At 48.6% G+C, this 26,676-nt stretch overlaps 2 protein-coding genes across 2 annotated transcripts; both read left to right on the top strand.

Annotated features, from left to right (window-relative positions):
- Window positions 1-97: 97 nt before the first annotated feature.
- LOC134425777 (V-set and immunoglobulin domain-containing protein 4-like) lies at window positions 98-10,086 on the top strand. The gene is made up of 9 exons (XM_063170737.1): window positions 98-310; window positions 961-1,317; window positions 2,318-2,599; window positions 3,500-3,568; window positions 4,192-4,269; window positions 4,558-4,626; window positions 5,290-5,403; window positions 6,508-6,529; window positions 7,622-10,086. The coding sequence occupies exons 1-9, from the start codon at window positions 139-141 to the stop codon at window positions 7,803-7,805; spliced, it is 1,347 nt and encodes a 448-aa protein (XP_063026807.1). The 5' UTR covers window positions 98-138; the 3' UTR covers window positions 7,806-10,086.
- Window positions 10,087-13,487: 3,401 nt separating this feature from the next.
- Window positions 13,488-21,762, top strand: LOC134425906 (carcinoembryonic antigen-related cell adhesion molecule 1-like). Its single transcript, XM_063170926.1, has 9 exons — window positions 13,488-13,645; window positions 14,977-15,333; window positions 15,964-16,245; window positions 17,146-17,214; window positions 17,718-17,825; window positions 18,454-18,519; window positions 19,538-19,660; window positions 20,025-20,046; window positions 20,846-21,762. Exons 1-9 carry the CDS (start codon window positions 13,591-13,593, stop codon window positions 21,021-21,023), a joined length of 1,260 nt encoding a protein of 419 aa, XP_063026996.1. The 5' UTR covers window positions 13,488-13,590; the 3' UTR covers window positions 21,024-21,762.
- Window positions 21,763-26,676: the final 4,914 nt, after the last annotated feature.

Below are 26,676 nucleotides of genomic sequence, written 5' to 3'. Positions count from 1 at the left end.
ACAAAAAACTTTAGATGTAATTTCTGAACTTTCTTCTTCGCACCCTTCCTCAGAGTTTCCGCTCTGCCCACGCCTCTGGTGGTCACTGAGACACTTTTCTGATAAAGAGGAAGGAAAAACCAGCAGCTGTTGTCTCGGATGCTCGGTGTCAGAGAGAGCCCAGGCAGGGCAGGGCAGGTAAATCAGTTCCTGATTTACCCCAGCCTGGGAAAGGCAGATCAGCCTGGCTGGAGGGGGAGCAGCCCTGCAGGAAGGATGGGAACGGTGCTGCGAGCAGCCGTGCTCCTGAGCTCCCTTCTGCACTGCAATGGTGAGTCTGGGCTGGGATGGGGCCCTGCCTGGCTGGGCTGGGCAGGGGCAGCTCTGCTTCAGGATGAGGGATGAGCTCAGATTCACTCCTCAGAGTGAGAGAAATGTACTGGCACAAAGGCAATGGGCTGCTTTTTTACAGGAAAAAGAGTTTTCGGTTTCTTTACCCAGTGGTTTAAGTTTCTCATGTTTGGCTTAGGCTGAGAGAATGGTGTGTTTCAGAAAGAGGCAGTGGAGGAGGGAAGTCTTTGCTGTTCCTCAGAAGGCCCAAGGGGGATGTTGGGGGCAGACACTGGCTGAGACCAGAGAGCTGCAAGTTGGACTTTAGACCAGCTCCTTCCCCCAAGCCTGAGTTATCCAATAACTCTGAGCCTGTGCTCTTCTCAGGGCTGGTGGTGGCAGGAAAGCACCAGGCAGAGCAGGAGGCCAGGCTGCCCCCATGGCAGGAGTCAGTGGCCCAGCCATCAGCCACCTCCCATCCTCATGCCACACTGATTTTTGGGCAGCCCAACCCCTCACACTCCCCACTGCCTGCTGATTCTCATCTGGTGGGCTCTCCTTGCCATGCTCTTGCTAGGGCTTCACCACCTGGGAGCTGCCTTCACCCTGGCTGCTCTGTGGCTTCATTTTCATCTTCCTTTCCTCCTGCAGCTTTTCTGGAGCTGAGTGGCCCCAGTGAGATCAAAGGGGTCTGGAAGGACTCTGTCACTCTGCCTTGTGCCTATGTGCCTGTGGAGGACCTCGTGCAGCAAACCCTCACCTGGACTGTGGTGCATGACGAGGGTTCAGGTGCCATCATCCGGAGGGATGACTCCGGGGACCAGGTTCTCCTGTCTGAGTATAGAGACAGAGTCAGCATCCCGAAGGATGACCCAGGAAATGTGTCTCTCATCATCCTGAGCCTGGAGATATCTGACAAAGGAACCTACACTTGCCAGGTCACCTGGAGAGACAGCAACAACAGCCTGATAGCAAAGGAGATCACCACCAGCTTGGAGGTTGTTAAAGGTAAATCCAGGAAGGAGGCTGTTCAGGAGGGAAAGGCTTGGCTCAGGAAGGCTTTTGGGAATTACAGCAGGTAGGCAGTGACTGCATGTTTGCATGCAGAAGCATTTTGCTGATCAGTGTCAGCCTCCAGCAAGAAACAGCAAATAGGTCAGAGAGGAATTCTGCCCAGGACACAGCACCCTGCAGCTCAGGGAGGACCTGTGGCTCCTCAAGGACCAGCTCAGCCCTGGCTCTATCTGTAGCCAGTGGCTCGATGTTTCCCAGTGGCATGCAGTAATGGGGAAGTCCCAGGAATACTGTATTGCTGTTCTTTCACTAAATTTTACCAGCATGTGCTCACCCTCCCTCTGCCCAGTGTGGGGGGTTTATAGGGGCACAGAGGCTGCAGACACCCGTGCAGTGTGGTGGTGTTCACAGGGGTCTGAGGATGATGGAAGAGATGAGGATCTGACTCCATGTTTCAGAAGGCTTGATTTATTATTTTATTATATATATTATATTAAAACTATACTAAAAGAACAGAAGAAAGCTAGCCTTCTGATTAAATCCTAAGAATAGAAAAAGAATTATAACAAAGTCTTGTGACTGACCAAGACAGTCTGGACAGCTGGACTGTGATCGGCCATTAATTAGAAACAACCACATGAGACCAATCACAGATGCACCTGTTGCATCCCACAGCAGCAGATAATCTTTGTTTACATTTTGTTCCTGAGGCCTCTCAGCTTCTCAGGAGAAAAATTCGTAAGGAAAGGATTTTTCAGAAAATATAATGTTATAATTATATATATATTTATATATTATTATTATATATAATATTATATATTGTATAATTATAATGGCTAGAGTGCGGCACAGTTGAGCTCATCCTGTGCAGGGAGGCGATGCTAAAGTCGAGCTAAACCCTTCCTCCTGGGAAGCGGGAGCTGCTGCGGCAGGGGGAGCGTGCCCAGCCCAGCCAGGGCTCCGTGACCCGGCCCCCCTGTGCTCTGTGTTGCAGTGGCAGCCACCAAGCCCATCATCAGAGCGGCGGAGCCGGGGCTGACGCTGCCGGCCGGAGCCAGCACCAGCCTGAGCTGCGAGGCCGGCGGCTCCCCTCCCATCAGCTACCGCTGGTTCCGCCGCGGCCCGGCGGGCACGGCCGAGCTCCTGCGCAGCGGGGCCGAGCTGGCCTGGCGCGGCCTGCGGCCCTCGGACAGCGGCACGTACTTCTGCGAGGCGCACAACAGGGCCGGGGCCGGCGCCGTGCAGCGCAGCGATGCCGTGCGCCTGACGGTCACAGGTGAGTGCCGGCCAGGCAAACCCTCTGCCCAGGGGCCCAGGAACCGCAGCCTCTGCCCTGCCCTGCCCGGCAAGGAGGAAATGCCAAACGCCTTCAGCGCCCTGACACAGCCCTGCCCGCTGCCTCCAGCCTGTGTCCTGCTGCATTTCCTCTGTTCAATTTCCTCCTCTTTGAGGAACTGCTCTTTTCTGATGCAAAACGGGATTTCTACTTCAAACACTCCTTTATTTATTCCTCTGTGGGTTTTTTGAAGTTCTCCCTGCCTCTGTAAAGTTACCCACTGCACTTCAGCAAGTTTAGACAAGGAGTTGGGGCTTTATTTGGAGAAGCAGGAACAAGGGAGTGGTCATTCAGTGGCAGAACAAACCAAGCTGGCCTTTGCTCCCCACCACCAGCTGCGTGTCCCAGGGGGACACACTGCACTTCATTCCAGGCTCTGACACCTCCAGGCTCTGCAGGACAGTGTGTCACAGGTTGGACTCAATGGCCTCAGAGGCTTTTTTCAGTCTATTCAATTCCATGATGGGCGCCTGGTGGAAAACCTGCAGCTCTCCTTGGCTGGTGACTGCATCAGCCCAGCTGTGAAGCCCCTGATGGCAGAGCCAGGCTCAGGCACCTCCCAGTGGCTGGGAAAGAGGCAGTGCCCGCTGAGCTCGCAGGCACGGAGCTCTGGTGAAGCCCTGGGTGCTTTTCCCGGCAGTGCCACCCTGGAGGGAGCAGCACAGGAACGGGGCTCGGTGCTGCAGCTGCTGCCCCTCGCCGCTGGCACAGCATCCCCCTCCTGCCAGCTGGGACGGGGCTGCTTCCTCCTGCTCCCACCCCTGGGGAATTCTGCACCACAGCAGCATCTCCATGGTGGGCAGACCCCTGCGTGAGCCTCTCCTTCTCCTCACCTTGCAGATGTGCCCACAACAACTGCAGCCTTGCAGAGGAATGTGGGAACCACGGGGGGACACCACTCAACCACAGGTCAGGGTGAGAGCGGTGGCAGCTGATGGCAGGGGAGGGGTGTTGGGGCAGTGTGCCACCAGTGCCTGGATGTGGTTTTATTGCTGGGGAACAGAGTCTTGACCCTACTGAACTTCAGTCCATATGCCTCCATTTTTAACTCGGTGTTTCTGAAAGTAGAGCTTCCTTCCCTCAGTTTCCAATCCTTGCAGGGCTAATATGTTGTCTTTGTAGGAGGGACTGTATGCATTTTAGCACTGCTGAAAATGCCATTTCCTAAGCTGCAGATCATATGGGATGGAATATTCTGGGTTTGGTTCTTTTCTGAAGGGTATTTTTGCCTGTTATTTGATCCTGAATAAAAGCTGCTGAGGGGAGGCAGGTGTGGTGTCTCCAGTGGCAGACACAAGGGCTGCAAAAGCTTCCTGAGACCCAACAGAAAACATGTACTTGGCCAGGGAGAGCAGTTTGAGGGAGGGCTTGTGGTTTCCCATTTGTTTTTGTGGGATTTGGGACTTTTTGCTTGGACTCGCGCAGGTCTGCTTGTTGGATTATGTTTCATTTGGATTTATGGTGCCCCAGCAACCACGTGGGGATTGTGGAAGCTGAGGGGAGATGTTGACAGGTGTTGACTGTTCTTGCAGAAAAACCTGAAACAGAGCTGGTGTCTGGAGGTACCTCAGCAATCTCCTGGACTCCCTGGGGCCCCACCTCTACTGCAGGTGTGTGTGTACAGACATGCAAATGCACACAGGTACCTGCTGTGTGTCTATGCAGTTTGGCTATACATATGTATATATACTACATATAGTATCCATTCCATGACCATATGGTACTACAGGCACTCTATAGTGTAGTGTATACATAGTGCTCATTTCTGTAGTTGTAGTTGCCTTGTAAAGGGGCTGGAGGCATTCTCTTCTGATCCTACAGCTCGAATTCCAGATCTCCTGGTGCTAAAATGAGGTTGGAAATGCACTGTCAGACTTTAACTCATCTTTGTTTTTCAGATCTGCCCATAACAGCAACAAATTCTGAGAGTGGTGTGGGATATCCAGGGAAGAATGAAACAATTCAGGGTAAGAGCAGAACCAAACTGAGAAGAAGATTAAGGGCCCAAATCAGATTCTCTGTAGTCAAAATTAGTATTCTGCCTTTTTAGCTGCAAACTGCATTAACAGCTGTTCTCCAAGGACCCAGATAATTTATGATGATTCTTTTAAAGATTCTGGATGTTTTTATGGAAGAATTTTTAAAAATGTTGACATATGGGGCACACAGAGTTGTTGCTGTGTTCCTGAGCAGTCAGTCCATTTTTATCTTGGACTGTCCAAGTTGAAACAGCAGAAAAACCTCAATGTGTGCCTCAAGCAGATCTACACATCCTCCAGCTTTGCAGCATTGTGAATGCTTTAGATACTTCCCATACAGAACTGAGCAGCATCCTTGAATGGCAAGCTTTATTTCATGACATGCAGTGCAGCTATCCTGCCCAGCTCACATCCCTGGTCACCTCAGCATGGGATGGACACTGTCTGTACAGCTGGGGTCCCTTGGTGAGGTGTACACAGTGCTGGGACACATAACACCACTCACAACCACAGCACCAAGGCTCTGTGGGGACACAGCCCCATGTGCTCAGGCAGGGCTGGCCTTGGGGACATGGTGAATGTCATGTCCCTGCTGCTGCTGTCACCCAGGAGGGCTCCCCTGTCTGAAATCCCTCTGTTGTATTGCTTCAGAGTTCCAGAGGACTGGCTTGTCCCTGTACATGGTCATCCTGATTGCTGTGGTGTGTGGTGCTGTGGTTTTCCTTATCATCTCTCTTATCACTTGCATTAGAAAGCCCAAAGAAGGTGAGTAGAATGTTCTGGAAAACCTGAATGTTTTCCACATGCCCAGCATGGCTTCACCTTTAATGGGTTTTGGGGCCTGGAGCAGAGCTGGCAGCCACCAGCAGGCAGCAGATGACACAGATGGTGGGAGACCCAAAGAGGCAGAGAAGTCCTTGCAGCCAGGAGGGTCTTCCATGCACCAGCTGTGGGATTGGGGCAGCAGTGGCCCTGGTGTTTCTGACCTGCACCTGAGCTGTACCCTCCATCCCTGCTCTGGCTCTGGGGCAGCTGAATCCCTGCCCTGCAGCCCATCCCAAGGTGTGTGGCTCACTCTGCCACAGAGCCTTGGGATTGTTGTTTCCCACTGCTCCTCACAGACATCCCAGGGCTCAGGTTCACAGTTCCAAATCTTTAAAGTCCCTGGCAGAGGGTTCATCCTGCCCTGCTGCTGGGAAGAGCCTTTGGCAGCAGGTGCTGCTCAGCTGTTCCTGCAGTTGGCACCCACAGGGAAGAGGTCGCTGTCAATTCTCCCTGTTCCATGTGAATTTGTTTCCTCTCTGGTCTTTGGTCACAGGATCCATTCACTGAATGCTCAGAAACCCCTTGACCAAATGTTCCTTGAAGCCCTCTCCTCACCAGCTGTGCAGGGACCATACAGATGTGCTTTGAGTTATGAGATCCCACAGACTTCATTTTCTCCTTTGTTTCACTAATGACCTTTCTACGACTCCATGCTACCAATTAATAATAAAATTGTCAGATATTTATTTTACCATTTTCCTTATTTTTCTTCCCTTTTTTTTAAGGAATCCAGAATAGCCACTTTCAAAACTGTTCTTTATTGACTTCTAATGAATAGGGAAACTGTGGACTTCTAGTTTCTAACCTCAACTTTATCTTTGACATTGGGTCAAAATAACCCAGTTGTGTGATAGCTGAGTTGTTTTTGTTTTCTTGGACTGAATCCTGGGAAACTGAGTCATCACCCACCTGACATGATATCCGAGGCTGTTATTTTTATTCTGCCTTGAGAAGTCATTTTCTTAAACCAAGAAGTTAAACAAATTCTTTTTTAAGGAATGTAAATACAAATTATTGACACAAATTCTGATTTTTCTTTTCCAGCTCAAGTCTATGATGTAAAATTGTGAGTATAACCCTTTCTCTAGCACATTGATGAGTCCTGGGGGGAGGTATCAGAGCAGAAATTAGTATTAGCTGTCATAATGAAAACCCCCTTAAGCAGTCTGGGTGAAGAAGTTCACAATTAGCTCAACAGCACGTTGTAGAATGGCTTGTGGGTTTTCCACAGCAACAAATAATGTAGAAGAAAGAGCTTTTTCATGGCAATATCAGAATTGTAGAAGAGAGCAAGGGCTGCTCATTGACTCCTAAGCCCAGGGGAGGCTACTGAAGATGGTTGCCAAGGCTAAATTCTCTGTGTTTTTCCAAGGCTAAATTCCCAGTGTTTTTTCAAATGGAAAGGAAAGGAACTCCCCTTCTGGAGACCACTGGTTATAATCTGCTTTATCCTGAAAACATCCCTGGCTGAATTAGTTTCTTCTAACCATAGTTAGGAAGGAAGTTATAACTATTTCTAAACTCAGGTTTCACATCCTGATCCACTTGTAACCTGTGGAAGTTTTACTGAAAAGCCTCATAATCTGGTCAAAACATACAAGCAGAACCACTTCTCTAGGTATAAAGTGCTGCTAATTTGAGTATTACAGTGGGCTGTGCCAGCATCCCAGTGCTGGGCCTCCCCAGCAGTGTGTAAGGCAGCAGTTTAAAGAACATTTGAACCCTGAGCAATGGAACAAATGCTGTGATTACATTTCTCCTCAGAGGCTCTACCTTAATTTTAAAAATATTAGATACCATAAGCCAGACAGTGGATGTGAGCTATTTTCAGTTCTCAATTTACACTTCCTCCAATATTTTTTATAAATCTTTTTTTCTCTTCAGCAATTATGTGATTTTGCAAGAAATGGTGGTAATCCTTTCATTGCTTGCATGCCCTTTGCTGCCTCTCCCTGGAAACTTTCTCAGGGTTGGAAGCGATGCTGCTACAATGCCCACCAGAAAGCAAAGGACAAAATTCTCTCCTTCAGAATATTGCCATAGTCCAGTGGCCTAAGTTTACACAGGTTTGGGTCAGACTGTAATACTGTCGAAATCCTGATGGTTGGAGATGCTTTGTTTACTCTGGCTGCTATTCTTTTTGTTTTTTTAATTTCAGCCACAACTCGAGAGCAGCAGCTTCCTCAAGCACAGGTCACTATGAGGAACCCATCTCTGCCACTGAAAACCACTATGTGATGGAGCTTGGGGAAAGCAAAGTCTCTGAAGAAGTAAATAAGGATGTGTCTGGCTGTGTGGCAAACGCCCAGGAATCTGAGTATGAAGTAGGGGACACTTCCTGAGACCCAGCAATGCTCTGCAGATACCAGTCCTGAGGAGCACCTTCACCCAGACAAAATACATATTTATTTTCCCTTCTGCCCCTGACAAATAGGTTGGACAAGCAGTGGTTGCTCTCCCTCCACAGTCCCTGCAGTGAAAATGCAGGAACTTCAGTTACAGACTGCTGTATAGAATTTCTGATTTTGTTTTCCTTGATTCCCTTTCACACCTGTATCCACTAAAGCCCTTTGAATGCTGCAGGTCCCAGGCTAGGAGCACTGTACTGATCTTACTGCTGTATCTGTCCCAAAGGAGCAGTGTTTGCAGCCTTTGTGTGATGGGAGGAGAGCCAGGGGTGCTCAGTGTAACCTCCCCATGGGTGAGCAGGGCAGGATGAGGCTGGCTTGGGAATGGCTGGCTCCCCTCCTGCCCACCTGATGCTGCACAGATTTAATATAACAGATTTTATAGAAACAGTGGAAGGCAGATTAAAGCCAAGAGAAACTCAGGAACCTGCCACAGCAGGAGAAGCAGTGCAGGAAGCAGGAATGTCCTTGCTGTCCTTGTGATGCCCTTGATCCCCCTGCGAGCCCTGCAGTGAGGTCCAGGCACACTGGCCACAGCTCTGGCTGCTTCTGGCACTGCAACCAGGCACTTTCTTACTGAGCTCATCTTCTCTGTTCTCTCTTTAAGTGCACGATGGCTATTTGAAAGAAATTAGGTACTTTTCCATAAGTCTGGAGTAGGATTGCTTACACATGCCTCACATATTTTGCTGTGTGCGTTTCTGCACAACTGGCTCATTCTGGAATGCCAGCAAGCCACTCACAGCCCCTCACTAGATACTCAAGAAGTACTTTCCTCCCAGTTTAAAAGGCCTGAATGGTAAGTTATGAATAATTTCTACTGCCCTGAGTTAATCTGTTATGCAGAGTTATGGAGGAACCTTTTTATAACAATCAGGGCAATTCTGTGTCCCATTAAAGCCATGCAGGCAGGTGTAAAACAGAGGGAGTGACCCAAGGGATGAGCAAAATGTTGGTAACACAGACACTGGATTAATGGGCCCCCAGCTGTGCTACTCACACTCAGGGCAGCTCTGCATCTGCAGGCCTCTGAGCATCAGTTCAAAACTCACCAGAATTCAAACAGAGTATGAGGTGCTAATGGAAAGGTATTCTGGTCAAAAACCTGGATTGTGGTACTATAAAGTCTATGGAATGTCACTAACTTATGTGTGCATGTTGGCCTCATCTTGGGTTTAGCAGAGCAAGAAAAGTTACTGAGAAATGTTGTAAAGAATAATAATTGGTACAAAACCACATTTGTGCCAACAGTCTCTTAGAAAAAAGAGAAGAAACAAATGAGCAAAGAGTGCCCATGGGGGTCAGGGCTGAGAAGGTGAAGAGGCTACAGCTTGTTTACAGCTTCTCTGAAAAGGATGCAGAAATTAATGATAATTATCTGGTAGCACTTTCAAAGGGGCAAGGAAAAGCACTTCTTTGTATGCAACACAGAAATAAATGTGGAACACAGTGCTGCTCACCCAGGGCTGAGAGCCAGAGGTCTAATGGGAAATTAGAGGAATTAATGATTTAAAAGTTCATCAGAATGCACAAACTACCAGGCACTTATCAATGACCTTATACTTTCTCCTGTGCTACAAGTTTTATTTCTCTTTATTAACAATATACTTAAAAATCAAGAGCTGAAATCTTGATTTCTGAATGAAAAAGAAATACATGGCAGCTACTGGTGCTGTCATGGAGAAAACTGCCAACATGTACATGCAGCTTATCGCAGATGTGGAGAAAAGAGGTGTGAGTGCGTGTTCTGCTGTGTGAGGTCAGAGGGGTGGGAAGGAAATGTGGCCGGAGCTGGAGCACAGCCCATCCACCTGAGCTCAGCCTGACTGCTGTGGCCACTGGAGGAGGAATGTGGCCACCTGGAATGACCCGCAGAGCTCTTCATCTGAGGGGTCTGATGTGGCCAGAGCTCCAGCCAGAGGAGCAGGGAGCACTGAGGGAAGGCAGAGATGCAGGGTGTCCCACCGAGGGACAGGGTGCTCAGTCACACTGAGCTCTCACTGCTGGAACCCCATGGGTAAGGGCTGCGAGGAATCCCACAGCTTGCCCCAAAATCACTCAATTCCAGCTGCACTGCAAAGCCACAGGCAATGCAGCCCTCCCAGTGTGGTTAAACAGCAGTGTTATCCTGGCTGGACAGCCAGCAGCAGGAGCTGATGATATTAAATACAGCTGTTGTAAGGAAAGCTCATTAAACTGAAAATAATTCCATGAATTCTGGTCTCCATGTGGTTTGTGTCTGCATGCACTGTGGGACAGCTGGACAAGGTCCAGGTCCAGCTTGATCTGGGGTGTACCTGGGGTGAAGAGCAGCTGCTGTGCACCCTGGGCAGTGGCAGAGAATGAGCTGAGGTCACAGCAGCTCATCCCTGTGGTGGTGTTCACAGGGGTCCCAGGATGAGGAAAGATATGAGAATCTTGACTCCATGTTTCAGAAGGCTTATTTATTATTTATTATATATATTATATTAAAAGAAAATGATATATTAGAACTACGCTAAAAGAATAGAAGAAAGTATTTCATCGAAAGGAAAGGGAAAAGGAAAAGGAAATTGAATGATAATAAAATATTGTGACTGACCAGAGTCCAAGACAGCTGGACTGTGATTGGCCATTAATTAAAAACAACCACATGAGACCAATCAAAGATGCACCTGTTGCATTCCACAGCAGCAGATAATCATTGTTTACATTTTGTTTCTGAGGCCCCTCAGCTTCTCAGGAGAAAAGATCCTAACAAAAGGGTTTTTCATAGAATATGTCTGTGACACACCCCAGAGCAGCAGATTTACCAAACCCCGAGCTGAGCCAGCCTCTGCAGAGCACTGGGAGGAGGAGCTGGGCAGCCTGCAAAGAGCCAGCATCAGCTGGTGCTGAGGGAGCCTGCAGGGAGCAGCAGCGGTGGTGCGTGGTGGCTGCAGGTAAGGGACATCTGTGGTGCCTGGGGAGCGCAGCCCACCTGCAGCACCAGCAAAGAAACGAGAACTCAGAAGGCATCGAACACATGGGGCACTTTCCTGCAATCAGGAGCTGTTTACAAGGATTTGGCCAAGCTAAAAGCAACCCAGAACTAATGTCATTGACCTGGGAATTCCTGGGAAGGGAAGTGAATTTTTCAGAGAGCACTTGTACATCATGTTTCTTCTGTCACACAAGCTTTAAGGGGAAATGCTAATTTACACCAATTTCTGTTTCTTGAAGTGGAACAAGGACATGTTTTGATGACTGACTCTATGATTATCTGATGTGACAGAACTGTGGTGTGAATGGCTGGGGGAGATCACACAACCAGCTTCTGAGGGACATCCAAAAAGTACTTAGCAAAATACACTGTTGAGTCAGATCTGTCAGTTAGCTATGGCTGGACCAAACAAGAAAGTCTAAGGCAAAAATTGCTTCTTTTTTGAGTGCACATGGTTGAGAAAGAGCACTTTAAGACCCTTCTTCTTAGATTATCTACTTTTTTGATTATTTGCTCATAGTTGAGTATTGAATTTCATCTCCTTGAATGCTAAGAATCTTGTTCATCACCAGAAAAATGATAGCAAACTTCTGTGGCCATTGGCAAATTCTGTCAGAAGATGAATGTAAGATGTAGTCTCAGCAGAGCTGGTCCCTATGAACAGGGTCTGAGTCACCATGGGGGGACCAGGGGACTTTACTGTGTCACTTGCAGATTGCCCAAGATGAGTAGCAGAAATGGCAGAACAAAGAGTGCCTGTGCTGTGCCACTTGAAGAAATGACACTGGAGAGAGTGTCCTGTCCTGTGTGTGGGAGGAAGGTGGGTACCTGGGGGACAGGCTGCAGTGCCTCACCTGCAGCACTGCGTGGGAGAGAGCAGCAAGTTAAACCCAGAGCAGAGACACTGGAATAAAATACCGCATTTTAATAAACCAGGTATCTAGCCAGCATGGCTGAGACATTGAAGGTTTTTCTTCTTGTGTTCAGATACAAAACTCTGAGGAGTCCTTTCAGTAAGGGAGAATGGGCTGACTGTGTGACTCAGGGAGCTGTGTCCGTGTCCAGGCAGAGAAAGATGTCATGTACATCATGTACATCACATTTGGGGAACTACAGTTATTCATCTCTGCTTTAGTTAAATAGTCTTTTTTTTTTAATCCTGCATAATTAGAGCCTCAGGAAGTCTTGCATGTCCGGTTCAAAAAATAATCCTATCAGCAGTTTTAGCTTGGGTTTTCAACTTCTTTCAGGGCGTGTTCCCCAAAACCCAACTTCTCTTAAACTGTTCTGTGGAGGAGACTGTTTGTCTGGGACAAGGCTCTACTGCCAGTTATGGATCAGGGTGTGGAAAGATTTGGGTTTTAATCATCTCTATGAAAGCTGACACATTTCCCTCTTTGATTGACACAGCTAGCAACTTCACAAGTGGTTTTTTGTTTGTTTGCTTGCTTTTAGGCAGGACTCAAACACTACTAAATTCTTCTCAGGGGCTGCATGGGCAGATGGATCCAGGCCATGTACAGTGGTACCCACTGGCAGCTGCAGCAAAGATGTCAAGAAGAAAAGTCAGCAAAAATCAAGTTTCAATGTCTTACATAGACAAGAATGGGTATGGCTGCCCCCATCGTCTTCCTCAGCAGGATGGCAGCTGGTGGTGGCTCTCAGAGCCCTGGATGAATTTCTTACACCAGGTCTTGCAGCACAACATTTAGCTTTTTGCTCCAGACAAGTTCCACCACAGAGATCAGCAGGGTGGAACCTGGAATCCCAGTCTGCACGGGCCCCACGGGTGGGCATGCCTCTGCCTGGGACTGAAATGAGATCCACCCAGCTCTCATTACCCTCCTGACTCTGGGAAAATGAAGATAATCTCCAGCTCTCCTTACTCTAGCAGAGAGGGAATAGGCTGTCACTGACATGGAGCAGCACTTCCAGGGATGGCTTCAGCTGCAAGGTGAATGTTTCAGCCCCAGCAGACAGGCATTTGTTGTGATGGGATGAGGCTGTGGCAAAACCATCCCATTTACCTTTCTCTCCCATCTTCAGTAGAAAACAGCTCCCTGTCCCTCAGACACATCTGCCTCCTGCTCAAAGATACTGTTTTGCAGCTGTTAGAACCATGTGCTAAGGCATGGCTATTGAATAAATCCCCAAAGGTGCTCTACTGATTATTAGCACCTATAACAGAATTCACTAGGTCAGTAGATTTGCTTTTCTTCATGTTTCTTATCTTTCTGTAAGTCCTTCACCTTGTGGTAATAATTAGTAAGCACAGATCAATCCTGTGTATCACACAGGATAATTCTTGGAAATAATTTCAAAGATACCCTACAGAGCACACTCAGAATGTCCCTTGGCTGCCAGTCAGAAGTCACCTCCTTGTCAAACACAATGTGTGCTTTCAAAACATGATTTTGCCCATGAACTGGACTATTGCAGGAGAAATGTGAGCTGGGAGAGTCTGTGATGCTCAACATGATCTGGCAATGGGCACTTGCAGCTCAGAAAGGCAGCTGGGTCCTGGTGCATCAAGAGAAGAGAATGGGGACAGGAAATGGGACTGGAAAGATCCATAGAGCCTTTCTCCTTCCTTCACCCTTCACCTAACTCAGCAGTGAAATGGACTCGTGATGTTTCAGAAAGAGGATCCTAGATGAAAAAGAACAGAATAAAGGGAAGTGTTCTTCACTTGCAGTCTGGTCCCTGGAGGGTGGGAGTCTCTTGGGGAAAGGAGGACAGACCTGGACCTCTGGGAGAATGGGAGAAGTTGGATGGATAGTGGTGTTTGTGATGACTTTCATCAGCTGCAATGGTGAGTAAATGCTTCCATGTATAAGAAAAACAATCAGAGTACTAAGAGAATAGCAAAAATCTTTTGAATTATAGCATTTATTTTTTTTAATCTTTTAATTGACAAGTCAGTTAGGAAGTCTTTAGCTTATTGTATTATCCACAGAGCCTGAGAATTCATGAGAGTCTCCTTTGGCATCAGATACGAGGTGCTTTCAAGAGTGCAGCAAATGGGGCAGTATTGGGCAAGTCATCTTCCCTGCCCCAAGACAAGAGCAGAAAACAGCTTTTTGGGACCCTTGGCAGGGACCCACTGTGGTGTCCAGCTCTCAAAACAGTCTTGGTGAAGCTGGAATATGCATTCTAAATTTAATAACTCATCCTCATTGTTCTGTTAGCATGGCCCTGGGAAGAAGAGGAGCTGTGAGAGCAGGTGCTGGCACATTTGATTCCTCTTGGTATCTCCTGCCTAGTGACTCTCTGGTTGCATCAGGAAAGCTGGGACTGGGACCTTGGCTTCAGTTCCTACTCCCCTGACTGAATATACCCTTTCTCAGGGCATGTTTGACACTGGCAGCAGCAGAGGATAGTTTTGGGAAATAGGAGAAAAGTGTTCTTACACATTGTATACAAAAGCATAGGATTGCTCCTGACATTTAAAAAATTGGGTTGAAATGTATTACCCATTTCTTCATAAAAAACCCAGCTTTGCAAATTACTGGGATCTGCCTCTCAACCAACTTCTTGTGAGCTAAAGCTGCTGGATATAACCAATGGCTTTCTGGGGAGGGGAAAGGGGAGAAGAATAAGGGGTATTGGGAGAGACAAGTCAAGTCTAAGGAAATTCAGGTGATTTGTTACTTACAAGAGGCACGTCCCAGAGGAGATGTGGGATCCATGGGCAGGCAGCCTGAGAAATTGGGAGAATGTGTGGAGAAAATCTGCCCACTCTTCTCCTGTGCCTACCTGAACACTTGGCAAGTGCTGATCTGGGTCAGGTCTGAAATTTTCCAAGGCTAAAGCAAAAGGATAGATTTTGATCCACCATTCCTATTCCAGATTCAGTACTGCAGGGAATACCCCTAAATGTTCCTGCCCACAAGGAGACTGTCTGTACAGAGAAAGAATTAAGAATTGGCAAGTGCCCAGAGAGAAACTCAATAAAAATAGCCATGAGGTCAAGGCAGATGTTCACTTCCCCATGTCTGATGGCGTGGGCTGGCTTGGTGCTGCGGTGTGCAGCACATCTGAGACCTGGCCAGGTGCTGGCACTGGTGAGTCCTGTCTCTCTGGTGGACGTTTCCCTCCTCTGCTGCATTCTCATTTCTTCCCTTCCACTGCTGTTCCTTGCAGCCTTCCTGGATCTGTCTACTGTCCACCAGGTCACGGGCACTTGGATGGCATCCACCACTCTCCCATGTACCTATGTGCCTACAGAAGATTTCACCCAGCAAACGCTCAGCTGGAGCGTGGATCAGGGCTCCGGCACCTCCACCATCTTCCACAGGGACAGCACTGGTGACCACATCCTGCTCTCCAAATTCCGAGGCCGAGTCAGCGTCCCAAAGCACAACCCAGGGGATGCCTCACTCCTCATTCAGAACCTTGAAATGCCTGACAGTGGACACTACACTTGTCAAATCGTCTGGAGGTCCAGAGATAACAACTTGATAACAAAAGAGGTGACCACTATAGTTAAAGTTGTCAAAGGTAAATCCAGCAGTAAAGTCCTGCTCTTGTGCAGCCAGGTTAAACCAAAAGAAGGTGGGGGGACCAGTGTTGGTGTGAATAGTCTTTCACACCACACTAGGTTGGGGGTTGAAGCATCTGCCTCCCTTGCTGTGCTGGTTATCCTTCCCAACACATGGAGGTGTAGGAATGAACTGGGGAAGGGAGCCAGTTAGTGTACAGCCCAAGCTGGATCTGTTTATGGGCCAGTTGAACCCATGATATCTGAGATAATATCCAGGTCTGGTTCTGTGCAGGCAGCCAATATCTCTGTGGTTCTTGTAGCAGGTGGGTGTTGTGTGAGCCAAGTCTGCCTTCTCTCCTCCCGAGCATCCTCAATGTGTGCTAGAAAAATCTCTTTCTGCAAGGGGGCCACCCACCCGAGAGAGCAGGATTTTGTGAAAGGGCGGCAGCAATGGTGGCACAGCTGGCGCAACCTGGATTAACACACAGGTTACCTCAGCTCATCCTGGGCAGAGAGGTGATGTGAGAGCCAAGCTAAATCCTCCGGGGAAGGCACCGCCAGCGGGAGCGAGATCTGCGGCGGCAGGGGGAGCGTGCCCAGCCCAGCCAGGGCTCCGTGACCCGGCCCCCCTGTGCTCTGTGTTGCAGTGGCAGCCACCAAGCCCATCATCAGAGCGGCGGAGCCGGGGCTGACGCTGCCGGCCGGAGCCAGCACCAGCCTGAGCTGCGAGGCCGGCGGCTCCCCTCCCATCAGCTACCGCTGGTTCCGCCGCGGCCCGGCGGGCACGGCCGAGCTCCTGCGCAGCGGGGCCGAGCTGGCCTGGCGCGGCCTGCGGCCCTCGGACAGCGGCACGTACTTCTGCGAGGCGCACAACAGGGCCGGGGCCGGCGCCGTGCAGCGCAGCGATGCCGTGCGCCTGACGGTCACAGGTGAGTGCCGGCCAGGCAAACCCTCTGCCCAGGGGCCCAGGAACCGCAGCCTCTGCCCTGCCCTGCCCGGCAAGGAGGAAATGCCAAACGCCTTCAGCGCCCTGACACAGCCCTGCCCGCTGCCTCCAGCCTGTGTCCTGCTGCATTTCCTCTGTTCAATTTCCTCCTCTTTGAGGAACTGCTCTTTTCTGATGCAAAACGGGATTTCTACTTCAAACACTCGTTTATTTATTCCTCTGTGGGTTTTTTGAAGTTCTCCCTGCCTCTATAAAGTTACCCACTGCACTTCGGCAAGTTTAGACAAGGAGTTGGGGCTTTATTTGGAGAAGCAGGAACAAGGGAGTGGTCATTCAGTGGCAGAACAAACCGAGCTGGCCTTTGCTCCCCACCACCAGCTGCGTGTCCCAGGGGGACACACTGCACTTCATTCCAGGCTCTGACACCTCCAGGCTCTGCAGGACAGTGTGTCACAGGTTGGACTCAATGGCCTCAGAGGCCTTTTTCAGTCTATTCAATTCCATGATGGGCGCCTGGTGGAAAACCTGCAGCTCTCCTTGGCTGGTGACTGCATCAGCCCAGCTGTGGAGCCCCTGATGGCAGAGCCAGGCTCAGGCACCTCCCAGTGGCTGGGAAAGAGGCAGAGCCCGCTGAGCTCCCAGGCACGGAGCTCTGGTGAAGCCCTGGGTGCTTTTCCCGGCAGTGCCACCCTGGAGGGAGCAGCACAGGAACGGGGCTCGGTGCTGCAGCTGCTGCCCCGCGCCGCCGGCACAGCATCCCCCTCCTGCCAGCTGGGATGGGGCTGCTTCCTCCTGCTCCCACCCCTGGGGAATTCTGCACCACAGCAGCATCTCCATGGTGGGCAGACCCCTGCGTGAGCCTCTCCTTCTCCTCACCTTGCAGATGTGCCCACAACAACAGCAGCCTTGCAGAGGAATGTGGGAAGCACGGGGGGACACCACTCAACCACAGGTCAGGGTGAGAGCGGTGGCAGCTGATGGCAGGGGAGGGGTGTTGGGGCAGTGTGCCACCAGTGCTTGCATGTGGTTTTATTGCTGGGGAACAGAGTCTTGACACTACTGAACTTCAGTCCATATGCCTCAATTTTTAACTCGGTGTTTCTGAAAGTAGAGCTTCCTTCCCTCAGTTTCCAATCCTTGCAGGGCTAATATGTTGTCTTTGTAGGAGGGACTGTATGCATTTTAGCACTGCTGAAAATGCCATTTCCTAAGCTGCAGATCATATGGGATGGAATATTCTGGGTTTGGTTCTTTTCTGAAGGGTATTTTTGCCTGTTATTTGATCCTGTATTGAAGCTGCTGAGGGGAGGGAGATCTGTTGTCTCCAGTGGCAGACACAAAGGCTGCAAAAGCTTCCTGAGACCCAACAGAAAACATGTACTTGACCAGGGAGAGCAGTTTGAGGGAGGGCTTGTGGATTCCTTGTGTGAGCCTCTCCTCCCCCTCACCTTGCAGATGTGCCCACAACAACAGCAGCCTTGCAGAGGAATGTGGGAACCACGGGGGGACACCACTCAACCACCAGTCAGGAAGACAGTAGTGACATGGAGCATACAGTGACAGGTGAGTGCCCAGGCCAGGGTTATTCACCTCTGTGCCAGGAGAAGACCAAGGCAGGGAGTTTGCTCTTCCACAGCAAGATCAGATGCTTATGCTGAGTATGAATTGTGTCTTGATTGTTACCCAGAGAGGCAACACCAGAGGCTGGCACCCCTACTTGAGAATGTGCCTGATGATGGGAGGGGACAAGAAAATGTTTTCTGTGTCCCCCTGGGACCAGAACTGCTGAGGCCTCAGAGGTTCAGAAGGAGGTCACCTGAGGCAAGAGACCTCGCACAGACTTCCACACCCCAGAAGTTTATGGTGCAGGTGATGGCAAAGCCCCCCAGGCCAGCCAGGGAGTCACCCGAGGAGACTGAGAGAGAGAGGGAAGTCTGGAAATCTGGGGAAGTGCCAGCAGGGCAAAGCCAAAGCATTCCCAGGCCATGCTGCAGTCAGGCATGATGCATCATATCAGCCAGGGCTGCCAGGAACCTGTCGGGCAAAGCTCAGGGAGGGGGACATGAGTGCCAAATGCTGCCCAGCTGGCAAGACACACACAGGATAACAGGTGAGTCTAGGCTGGCAGAGCAGACCCCATTTTCCTGATGCCCAGTGGGGCTGCAATGCATCCACCATTCTCCACTGACAGATCCAGTCCCAACCACACGGGTCTCCAGGATGGATACTGCTCCAGTGGGGCCTTTCCAAGACACAGGTGAGTGGAGTCTCATGCTGGAAAACACCAGATTTGCACTGGCAAGGGCAGGGTGGCAAACATCATCCCAGACCAGCTCCACATCTGGCTGCTGTGCTTGTGGCAGATACAGCTGCAATGCCAAATCCCAGGCATTTATCCAGGCAGGAGCTGCACTCCTGACTCCTGCCCACACGCCTGTTGTGGGGGTGTTTGCAGCCTGCAGTTTGCTGTTTGTTTTCACGCAGGGATGCCCCATCCCTGGAAGTGTCCAAGGCCAGGTCAGACGGTGCTTGGAGTGTCTGGTTGGTGGGAGGTGTCCCTGCCCACAGCAGGGCGTGGAACGAGATTATCCCTTTAAGATCCTTTCCAAACTGAACCATCCCGGCATTCAGTGACTGCCAGCAAGTCCTGAACCCCCAGGTGGCCTCGGCCCCTTCTCAGTTAGGATTTAAAGGCTGTCCAAAGCAGGGGGGGAGTGGCGGCTCCCAGCCACCGTGTCCCCTGGCTGCGGTGACAGCACTGTCCCCCCATTAGGAAAGTTAATCCACAAACACCAGAGGTTTATGTCCAAAAAGGAGACAGAGGAGTCCTTTTACTTTATTCGAATAAAGGGAGAGGCCATGGGGCATTCCCCTGTGATCTCTCACATTTTTGGAGGACGCAGCCTTCTTTTTATCCCAATTTCCCGGCCACATTTCCCTTCTCTCTTTCCCCATTGGCTGAGGTACTTGAGAGGTACAAACTTCCCAATACGCCTGATACCAAAGATTTCCCTCTAATGTATAACCCTCCCTTTTAATTTTTAATTCTTATGGAATTTAGGGGTTTTTCTTCTCCATTGTTTCTTTCATCTTTCAACGTCTAATTTAATTTATCAGCTAACCTAAAGTTTATTGGCAAAAACAAATACCTTTTTCCATTCATCAATCAGTGGAATCTTCCCCATTGTTTCTTTTATCTCCCAGTGCTAGTTTTATCTACCAGCAGCCCCACAGCTTGTTTGTAAAGACAAATCCACTGTTCTCCCATCGCGCAGGTTCCCAGCGGCTCGCCCCGTCCCCGCTGCTGTACGGGCTGCCGGCCGCGCTGGGCGGCGCCGCGCTGGGCGCGCTGCTGGCGGCCGCGCTGGGCTGCTGGCGGCGGCGGCGGAGGAAGGACGGTGAGCAGCGACAAACCCAGCCGGGACGGGCGGAGGGACAGCCCGGGAGAAGGGGACGGGCGGGAGGGACAGTCCCATCCCCATCACTCCCATCTCCATCGTTCCCATCCCCACCACTCCCATCTCCATTGCTCCCATCCCCATCACTCCCATCCCCATCACTCTCATCCCCATCACTCCCGTTTCCATCGTTCCCATCCCCATCACTCCCATCTCCATCGCTCCCATCCCCATCATTGCCATCCCTGGTTGATCCCTTCCAGAGAGAAGCCTGTGGGAGGGTTATTCCCAAAAACGTTTTGTTCTATGACACATAAAACAAGTCGATGCATATCTTAGATTCTTTTTTTTTTTTCTTTTTCAGAACCTCTCTATGAAGTTGCTTTGTGAGTACAATTTTCTCCTTGGGGCATTAAGAGAGAGGGCACTGTACTGGTATCTGTTCCTATAAAGCCTGTTTGCTCAGGGAAATGCAAAGATTTATTTGCCTTACAGGAGGAGGATCTGAAGACCTTGGCAGTTTAGTTAGCAACATGAGGACTTAGCATGTGGTCGCAGGAGATAGCCAGACTGTTCTTTAATATGGTAGAAAAACTGAAGGATACTCTGGGTGCTTTGCTGTGCCTGTCACATGCCATGGGAAACCTGTTCTCTGTGGGAAATGTTTGCCATTATTTAGGAAAGTAAAAGACAGAAATTTTCAGCTCTTCCTTAAAGTTCCCTCTACACTTGCCTTTCTCTATAAGAAACATGTCTTAGTGCTTGGCCAAGTACTACTTTGTAGAGTTCCTGTTAGCATATGATTATACAAACACATCTTCTGCCCTGTCCTCATCTCAGTCTTCAACACCTTCATATTGCTTTCCTGCTCAGAGACACGCCACAGCCATCTGTAGCAATTTTTCCCAAATAATTCTGGTATTTACTTTCCAAAGGCTGGACTGTCTACTGGTAACTTTAGAATATAACATGATAATGCCACGAGAGTTTATACTACCACTATTAACCAGAGCTTCTTTTTGTGTAATTCTTTTAACAACACTTTTTAGTGTCTTTCAGAGACCCCCAGGCCCTCACCAGAATAGTATGAATTTTGCTGTTTCACAGATTATGTGGTAGATCTTGTCTCTAAGGTGTAAATGAAGTGCCATCTGCTTTAGTTGTCCCTCTGTCTCTCTGTCCCAGCTGCAGAACTGCAGATGTCGCCCTGCTGCAGCCTGAGGTGGAAGTCCCTGCTAAGTGCCAACAGGAGGAAATGTACTCTAACCCTGAAAAGACCACCATGAAAGACAGGAAAAGCCCTGAGTATGAGAACCTTGTGACTGCAATGGAATCTCAGTATGAAACAGAAGGAATTTTGTAAAGTACCAGCTTTTCCAGATAAGCAGCCATGCAGGGCTGCAGGTACTGAATAGTGAACTCAGCAGGAGAAGGAAACTCTTCCTCCTGCTGTCTCTCTGTTCTGCTCTCACTGCTTGCTTTAACCCAGAGGAGCTGCATAACCTTTTGGTCTTTGGCAGACCAGGCCCTGCCTGCAGGAGCAGAAACCCCCAGCCAACTGTTTGCCTACCCACTTCTATAGAGCAAGTTGTTTCTGAGCAACGTGAAGGACCCAGGGCAGGAAGAAAGGATCTGAAGGAGTGAGAACATGAAATTCCTTAGCCTGTAAATCCAAGAGTAGTTTGTGCAATGCTGCCAGTCAGTAACACTAGCAAGGGATACTCTCCAATGTGTGTTCCTGTTAAGACATCCCAGGCTGCAAGGAACCAGGATTGTGCTGGAAATGGAGATCCTCTGGCTTTTGCAGTTCAGCAAATACTGGTTGTACATCCTGCCTGTGCTTGAGTCTTTTTGTTGTTGTTGTTGTTACAGCATGGTAAAGGGACCACAGAGGGGAGGCTGATGTCCCAGGAATGCCATTTTTGCTATCAGAATGGAGCTCAGTGCTCAGAGAGAGAGAATGAGTCTCTGAACTGTCACCCACTGGTTTTCTCCTGGAAAACAAGAACTGATGTAGAAGGAAATGCTGGCATGTAATTTTTACAGTATGGGGGCCAGAGGCATGATAAAATAAAAATTTGAGGCATTTGGATAACGATAAAGGGGCCTCTCTGAATACAACAGGCTGACACCAATTTACTCTGGGGGATGTAAGTCAATCTGTGTGATTACTGTGCAACATGTAGATGCAATTCCTGCCTTCAGCTGCAGTGCATTCCCTACAGTACACTGTCACTCAGCAGCCTGATTTGCCTTGTCACTGTTAATTGTTTGCATCTTGCCTGGACTGCAGTGCTGCTGTCAGTTCTGTCCTCTCTGTCTGTGCCTCCATCCAGCATCTCTTTGTCCTCCAGGGACTTGGCAGGGAGGAGGAATGCCTTTGGCTTTAGCACACCAAATTTGTAAGAATTACTGGCTTTTTTATATCAGTGGGTGAAGCAAGGAAAGCATGGGGAAGCAGCTGAGCATGTCACACACACCCTCCTGCTGGGCCCTGACTTCACCCACAAGGCCATGAATCATCTCTGTTTGGGTCAGCAGCCTAACAGCAGGGTCACTTTGCTGTTTGTGGCCTGAGTGCTGTGTAGAGCCACACTTTTACCTTAACAGCTCTGAATTGCAGGATGTGAGCTAGGAAAGATCAGAGAAAAAAAATCTCCTGCCTATATTGTGAGGGCTTCACAAGCATGGTGACAGCCATGCAGGGAGGGCTGTGCTGGCTGCCAGGCTGCACTCCAGGGAGGCAGACAGGATCCAGTCTGTCCCTGTGGGACCCATGGCAGCCAGCCCTGAAGACCTCATGCTGCAGAAGCTGCTGGCATCAGCAGTTCCAGGGGTGGTGCAGAACGAAGGATTTGAGGGGAATGGAGAGCTGCAGCCATGCTCATGCAGGGCAGTAGCATATGGTGCAAGGTCAGTACTGGGTGAAAAGGGAACTGAAAATTTCTCAGCTTCCCCATCCTTACCTCAGCAAATCTAGGCCCAAAACACATGACATGGCACTCTCCTTTCCCTTCCCCCCAAATATAGTCCTCATTCATTTTCAATTAGCTTGGTAGTTTGTGCAAGTTTTCCTGCTGTTAAAAGCTCTGAGCTCCAGGTTCACTCATTGAGTATGTAACACCAGGGTTTTTCCATCTTGTGATTCCTCCCAGCACTGATCTGCTCTGACAAGGTCTGGACACCTTCCTCAGAAGACATGAAGCCTGGGAGAAGACACAGAGGAAGAAGGCAACAGGAGCTAAGAAAGGGGGAGCAGATGGACCCAGATGGACCAGCCCCCATGTACTCCATGTTGTCACTTCTCTAGTTAGGGCAGCGACAGGACTTTGGTCACAAGTAACAGAAGAGTGGAAACATTAGAAGCCTGTCTCCAGTGCTGAGGTGTTTTTCCCTGGGTAACAAGTGTGTGATTATTTCTTTATTTTACTTTAGCATGTTTTCCATGTTTCTAGTAAAACCTGTTGGCAACAGAACATTTTTCTTCTGAAAGCCACAGGGAGTTCTGCAGAAAACTTCTCCTTTCCTTGCACTGTGCTCATGTGCTGAGCTCTGCTCCAGAAGGGAAGGAAAAGCTCAGCTTCTGCCCTGAAAGGACACTGCCTCCCAAAAACACACTAACTCAAGTGGCCATCACAGTGTCATGAGACTCACAGTTCCCCTTGCAGTGCCTGTCCCATGGAGAGGACCTGCTGGCTTTTACAGCTGCTGGGTTTGTACCATACTTCAGAGCAGGGAGGTGGGAGATGAAGTCCCAGAGAAATTTGTACCACTGTAATTTGATGCTTGTTCTTGTAAGAGAGGAAGGGGTTTACTTTCTTCCCCTTCACCCCAGTCATCTGGAAGGATCTGGGAGCTGAAGGGAAGAGTTATCTAAAAAGCAGAGGGTAAATTACTGGAAGCAAATATTGAAAATGCATGAGGAAACAATAATGAAGGGCATAAACAAACCCTTGGCCAGCTGTGGTGCAAAGGAGGCTGGGTCTGTTGAAACCTCAAGGTTTGAGTGACATCAGGGCTTGGGGCTGATATGGCTGTGTGCTTCATGGAGGAGCCACTGGGGACAAAGCAAAGCCTGAAATCTTAGACCTTGCTCTCTTTTGAAGCTAACCTCTGTGATAAAGATCAGAGTGATGTCTGTGAGTCATGAGGAGGTGCTTGAGAGAGACCATGGGTGTGTGAGTCACAAGGAGTAGGGCCATTTCTGACCACTTGTGGACCATGTTTGTCCAGAAATGCACAAGCTATTCAAAAAGCAGAACACAATTTGTTTAGGCAATTGTATATTCATAGGTTCCAGCTTAGTACAAACTCCAGCTTCTTCAAAATATTTACTAAGGAATAGTTGCCATAAGAAGCCCAAAAGCTTAGTATTCAAGTTTATTAATACTCTCAAATATTGCAAAATTTTCTGGTGGTACTGTCCTAAAACTAGTCAGTAGAGTCTTGGGATTTATTTTATTCTTGAGTTTTCCATGTCAAATGCTTTCAGAGAGTTTGATTTGTAAAATTGGACTGGATGCTGCCCCTGTCATTCCCCCACCGTGACATATCTGTAATGCTACAAGTCAGTTACTGAAAACACTTAGCAATCATTATATCTTCAACTGGGATGATTTAGAGGGAATTACTTTAATTAAATAGCAGAATAGGCAATACTTGCTGCAAGTGCTGACTAGGAATAACCATGCAAAGACAAGAAGTCTTCTCCAAACAGCAAGACTCCTAGGAGAGGCAATGGTCTCCGTGGCCTAATTTAAAACAGCTTGAACCAACATGCATTTTTCACAGGCTAATGGGCCACAGGGAAGTTAATGAGCAGCCTCATTATTTTGTACTCCATATAAAATGATTACTACATGTGCAAAGGCAATATTCTTTATTATGGATAATGCTGCCTTTTGCCATGATGTTGTGATTATAGTTGCCAGGAACCTTGTTAACTAAGCTTAATTTGCAGCTGGCTAGTTAATGCTGTGTAAGAGAACAGCAATGTATTTGGATGCAAATAACAAGGACCCAGGGCACAATTCCCTGTCTTCACAGTGCAGACAAGTTGCACCAGCACCCCTTCTGCTCTGATTTACAGTTGGGAGGGACACCCCAACAGATACTTCCAAAACCAGGGTGGAAGGGAAACCTGGCAGCACAAGATCCTTCAGGTGTTCTGGAACACTGGGATGGGCTGCTCAGTACCTCGGTGGCTTTCTGGAGAAATGCCGAGCCTGGAGAGGAAGGCTCCTGCCAGAGCAGGAGGAAAGAGCTGCGCCCTCGGCGTCGCGTTGCTCAGCAGTGCCTCACTTGGGGTATTTGACAAACTGACACTCTGCACACTGAGTGTCGGACTCAGCTTGTCAAATACACGCAGTGCCACACTGCAGCTCCCGATGGCCTCGCCGGATGCCAGCCTGGGCACACAGAGGGAAGAGAAGCACAGCAGCTGTTGTTAACTTCACAGGCTTTTCCCAGTTAGCAAAAAGCATCATGTATCCTCCCACATTTCCCCCTTCTGCTCTCTTTTTTGGGTGAGAGAGAACCACACCAGCAGACACTGCCTTCTGCCGCTGAGGAAAATACCCACTCTATTTATTCAAAAGTCAGAAAAAGTACAATTCTGCCCCTGGGCATACATATAGGTGTTCATCACTGACTCTGTTGGAGGCTCCTCCATTTGGCAGAATACTGTAAAGATTATGATGCTGAAATAAAACCAAGCTCCACAAAGGGAAACAATGAACTTCTTCAGAAGTGAAGTGAAACTTTCTCTTCCGTTGACAAACGAACCCCCTTCTGCTTCATTTCTAGTGAACAGAGAAAGCCCTTGCTGCAATAAATGGAGCTTTCCACCTCCAAACACTTTAAGGGTGAACATCATATTCACACACACACACATGCACACCTCTTGCACAAATATACTGTTATTCCCTTGTTCTTTTAACAGGAGTGTGCAGGAAATGCAGAAATGCACCTAAAGAAAACTAAATAACAAAACATACACAAGAGAATATGTTGCACAGTATTACTCTGTTCTGTGTCCTTCTCAGATGTTGACTGTTTACAAAATCAGTCTAAAAAAAGATTTGAAATTCTGATAGAGTACAACTCTCCCAGAAAAACCCATACTGGCTCCTAAGTCACACACCCATTCAGCACAACACTGTTTATGTCATTCATACTTTTTGTGGACATGTCCAGATATAGCTGAGCTTTTAGCATGGTGTTTTAGCTTCCTTACCAGTCCATGGATTTTAATTTCCCATGACCAGCATCACCAGTTTGTGAGAAAGTAGTTGTGCTATTTTTAGTATCAAAATAAAGACTGAAATGTTTGTAATTATATTTTTAAGGTAGACCATTAAAGACACTAAAGTAGAATTAGATTAAGTATATTAACAGTATCATAGAGTGGGCAATTCAACAACCATTTCCACCTCTAACTTCTGTGATTATTTTACACAGATGATCATGGGATTCCATCTAATATCACATACAGAAACATACCTGAAAGGAAAAGGTTTTTTCAGGTGAAAGCATAGCAAATACATCTTCTCCAAAACCAGAAGAGAGTGGAGTAAGACTTAAGAGCAAGAAAACAGCAACAGCTTTAAAGGTAAAATCTATTTTTAGACTGAGTCACTACCAGTCTTTGCAATTCTGGCATTCCCCTGTCTCCACCTTTGCCTTGGGTGCAATGTAGATAGTGACCAGTTCTGTCCTCTGCCTCCTCATTCCAAATGCAGTTCAGCCATGGCAGATAAAACTATGTGGCAATGGATAAAATCAGCACATGCACTTCATGAAGATAAGAAAACTATGTTAATGAGCTGATTTAAGATCAGCCTACTGGAGTACATGTGAACCTGTGATACCCCAAAGGACTCTATCCATACCAAAACATGGGGAAGCCACTAGAGAAAGACTAAGCAGGCTCTTCCATGGGTATCAGTGACCAGATTGCCTTCAGCTTCAGTGCTGATGTCTAACAGAGGCAGATCTAGCCTTGGAGGGGGAAGAAG

This window comes from Melospiza melodia, chromosome 16 (genome assembly GCF_035770615.1).
Source record: "Melospiza melodia melodia isolate bMelMel2 chromosome 16, bMelMel2.pri, whole genome shotgun sequence".
Lineage (NCBI taxonomy): Eukaryota > Metazoa > Chordata > Aves > Passeriformes > Passerellidae > Melospiza > Melospiza melodia.
Note: the sequence above shows the minus strand (reverse complement) of the source record. Positions and strands in the feature narration are given on the sequence as shown.

What these genes read in the sequence shown, in the direction of transcription:
- LOC134425777 (XM_063170737.1), top strand. Translation starts at nt 139, where the DNA reads ATGCTCGGTGTCAGAGAGAGCCCAGGCAGGGCAGGGCAGGTAAATCAG. An exon ending in GGGCCCCACCTCTACTGCAG is followed by an intron (nt 4,270 to 4,557) that starts GTGTGTGTGTAC and finishes TTTGTTTTTCAG; the next exon opens with ATCTGCCCATAACAGCAACA. An exon ending in GAAGAATGAAACAATTCAGG is followed by an intron (nt 4,627 to 5,289) that starts GTAAGAGCAGAA and finishes GTATTGCTTCAG; the next exon opens with AGTTCCAGAGGACTGGCTTG.
- LOC134425906 (XM_063170926.1), top strand. Translation starts at nt 13,591, where the DNA reads ATGGGAGAAGTTGGATGGATAGTGGTGTTTGTGATGACTTTCATCAGC. An exon ending in TATAGTTAAAGTTGTCAAAG is followed by an intron (nt 15,334 to 15,963) that starts GTAAATCCAGCA and finishes TCTGTGTTGCAG; the next exon opens with TGGCAGCCACCAAGCCCATC. An exon ending in CCTCTCTATGAAGTTGCTTT is followed by an intron (nt 20,047 to 20,845) that starts GTGAGTACAATT and finishes TCTCTGTCCCAG; the next exon opens with CTGCAGAACTGCAGATGTCG.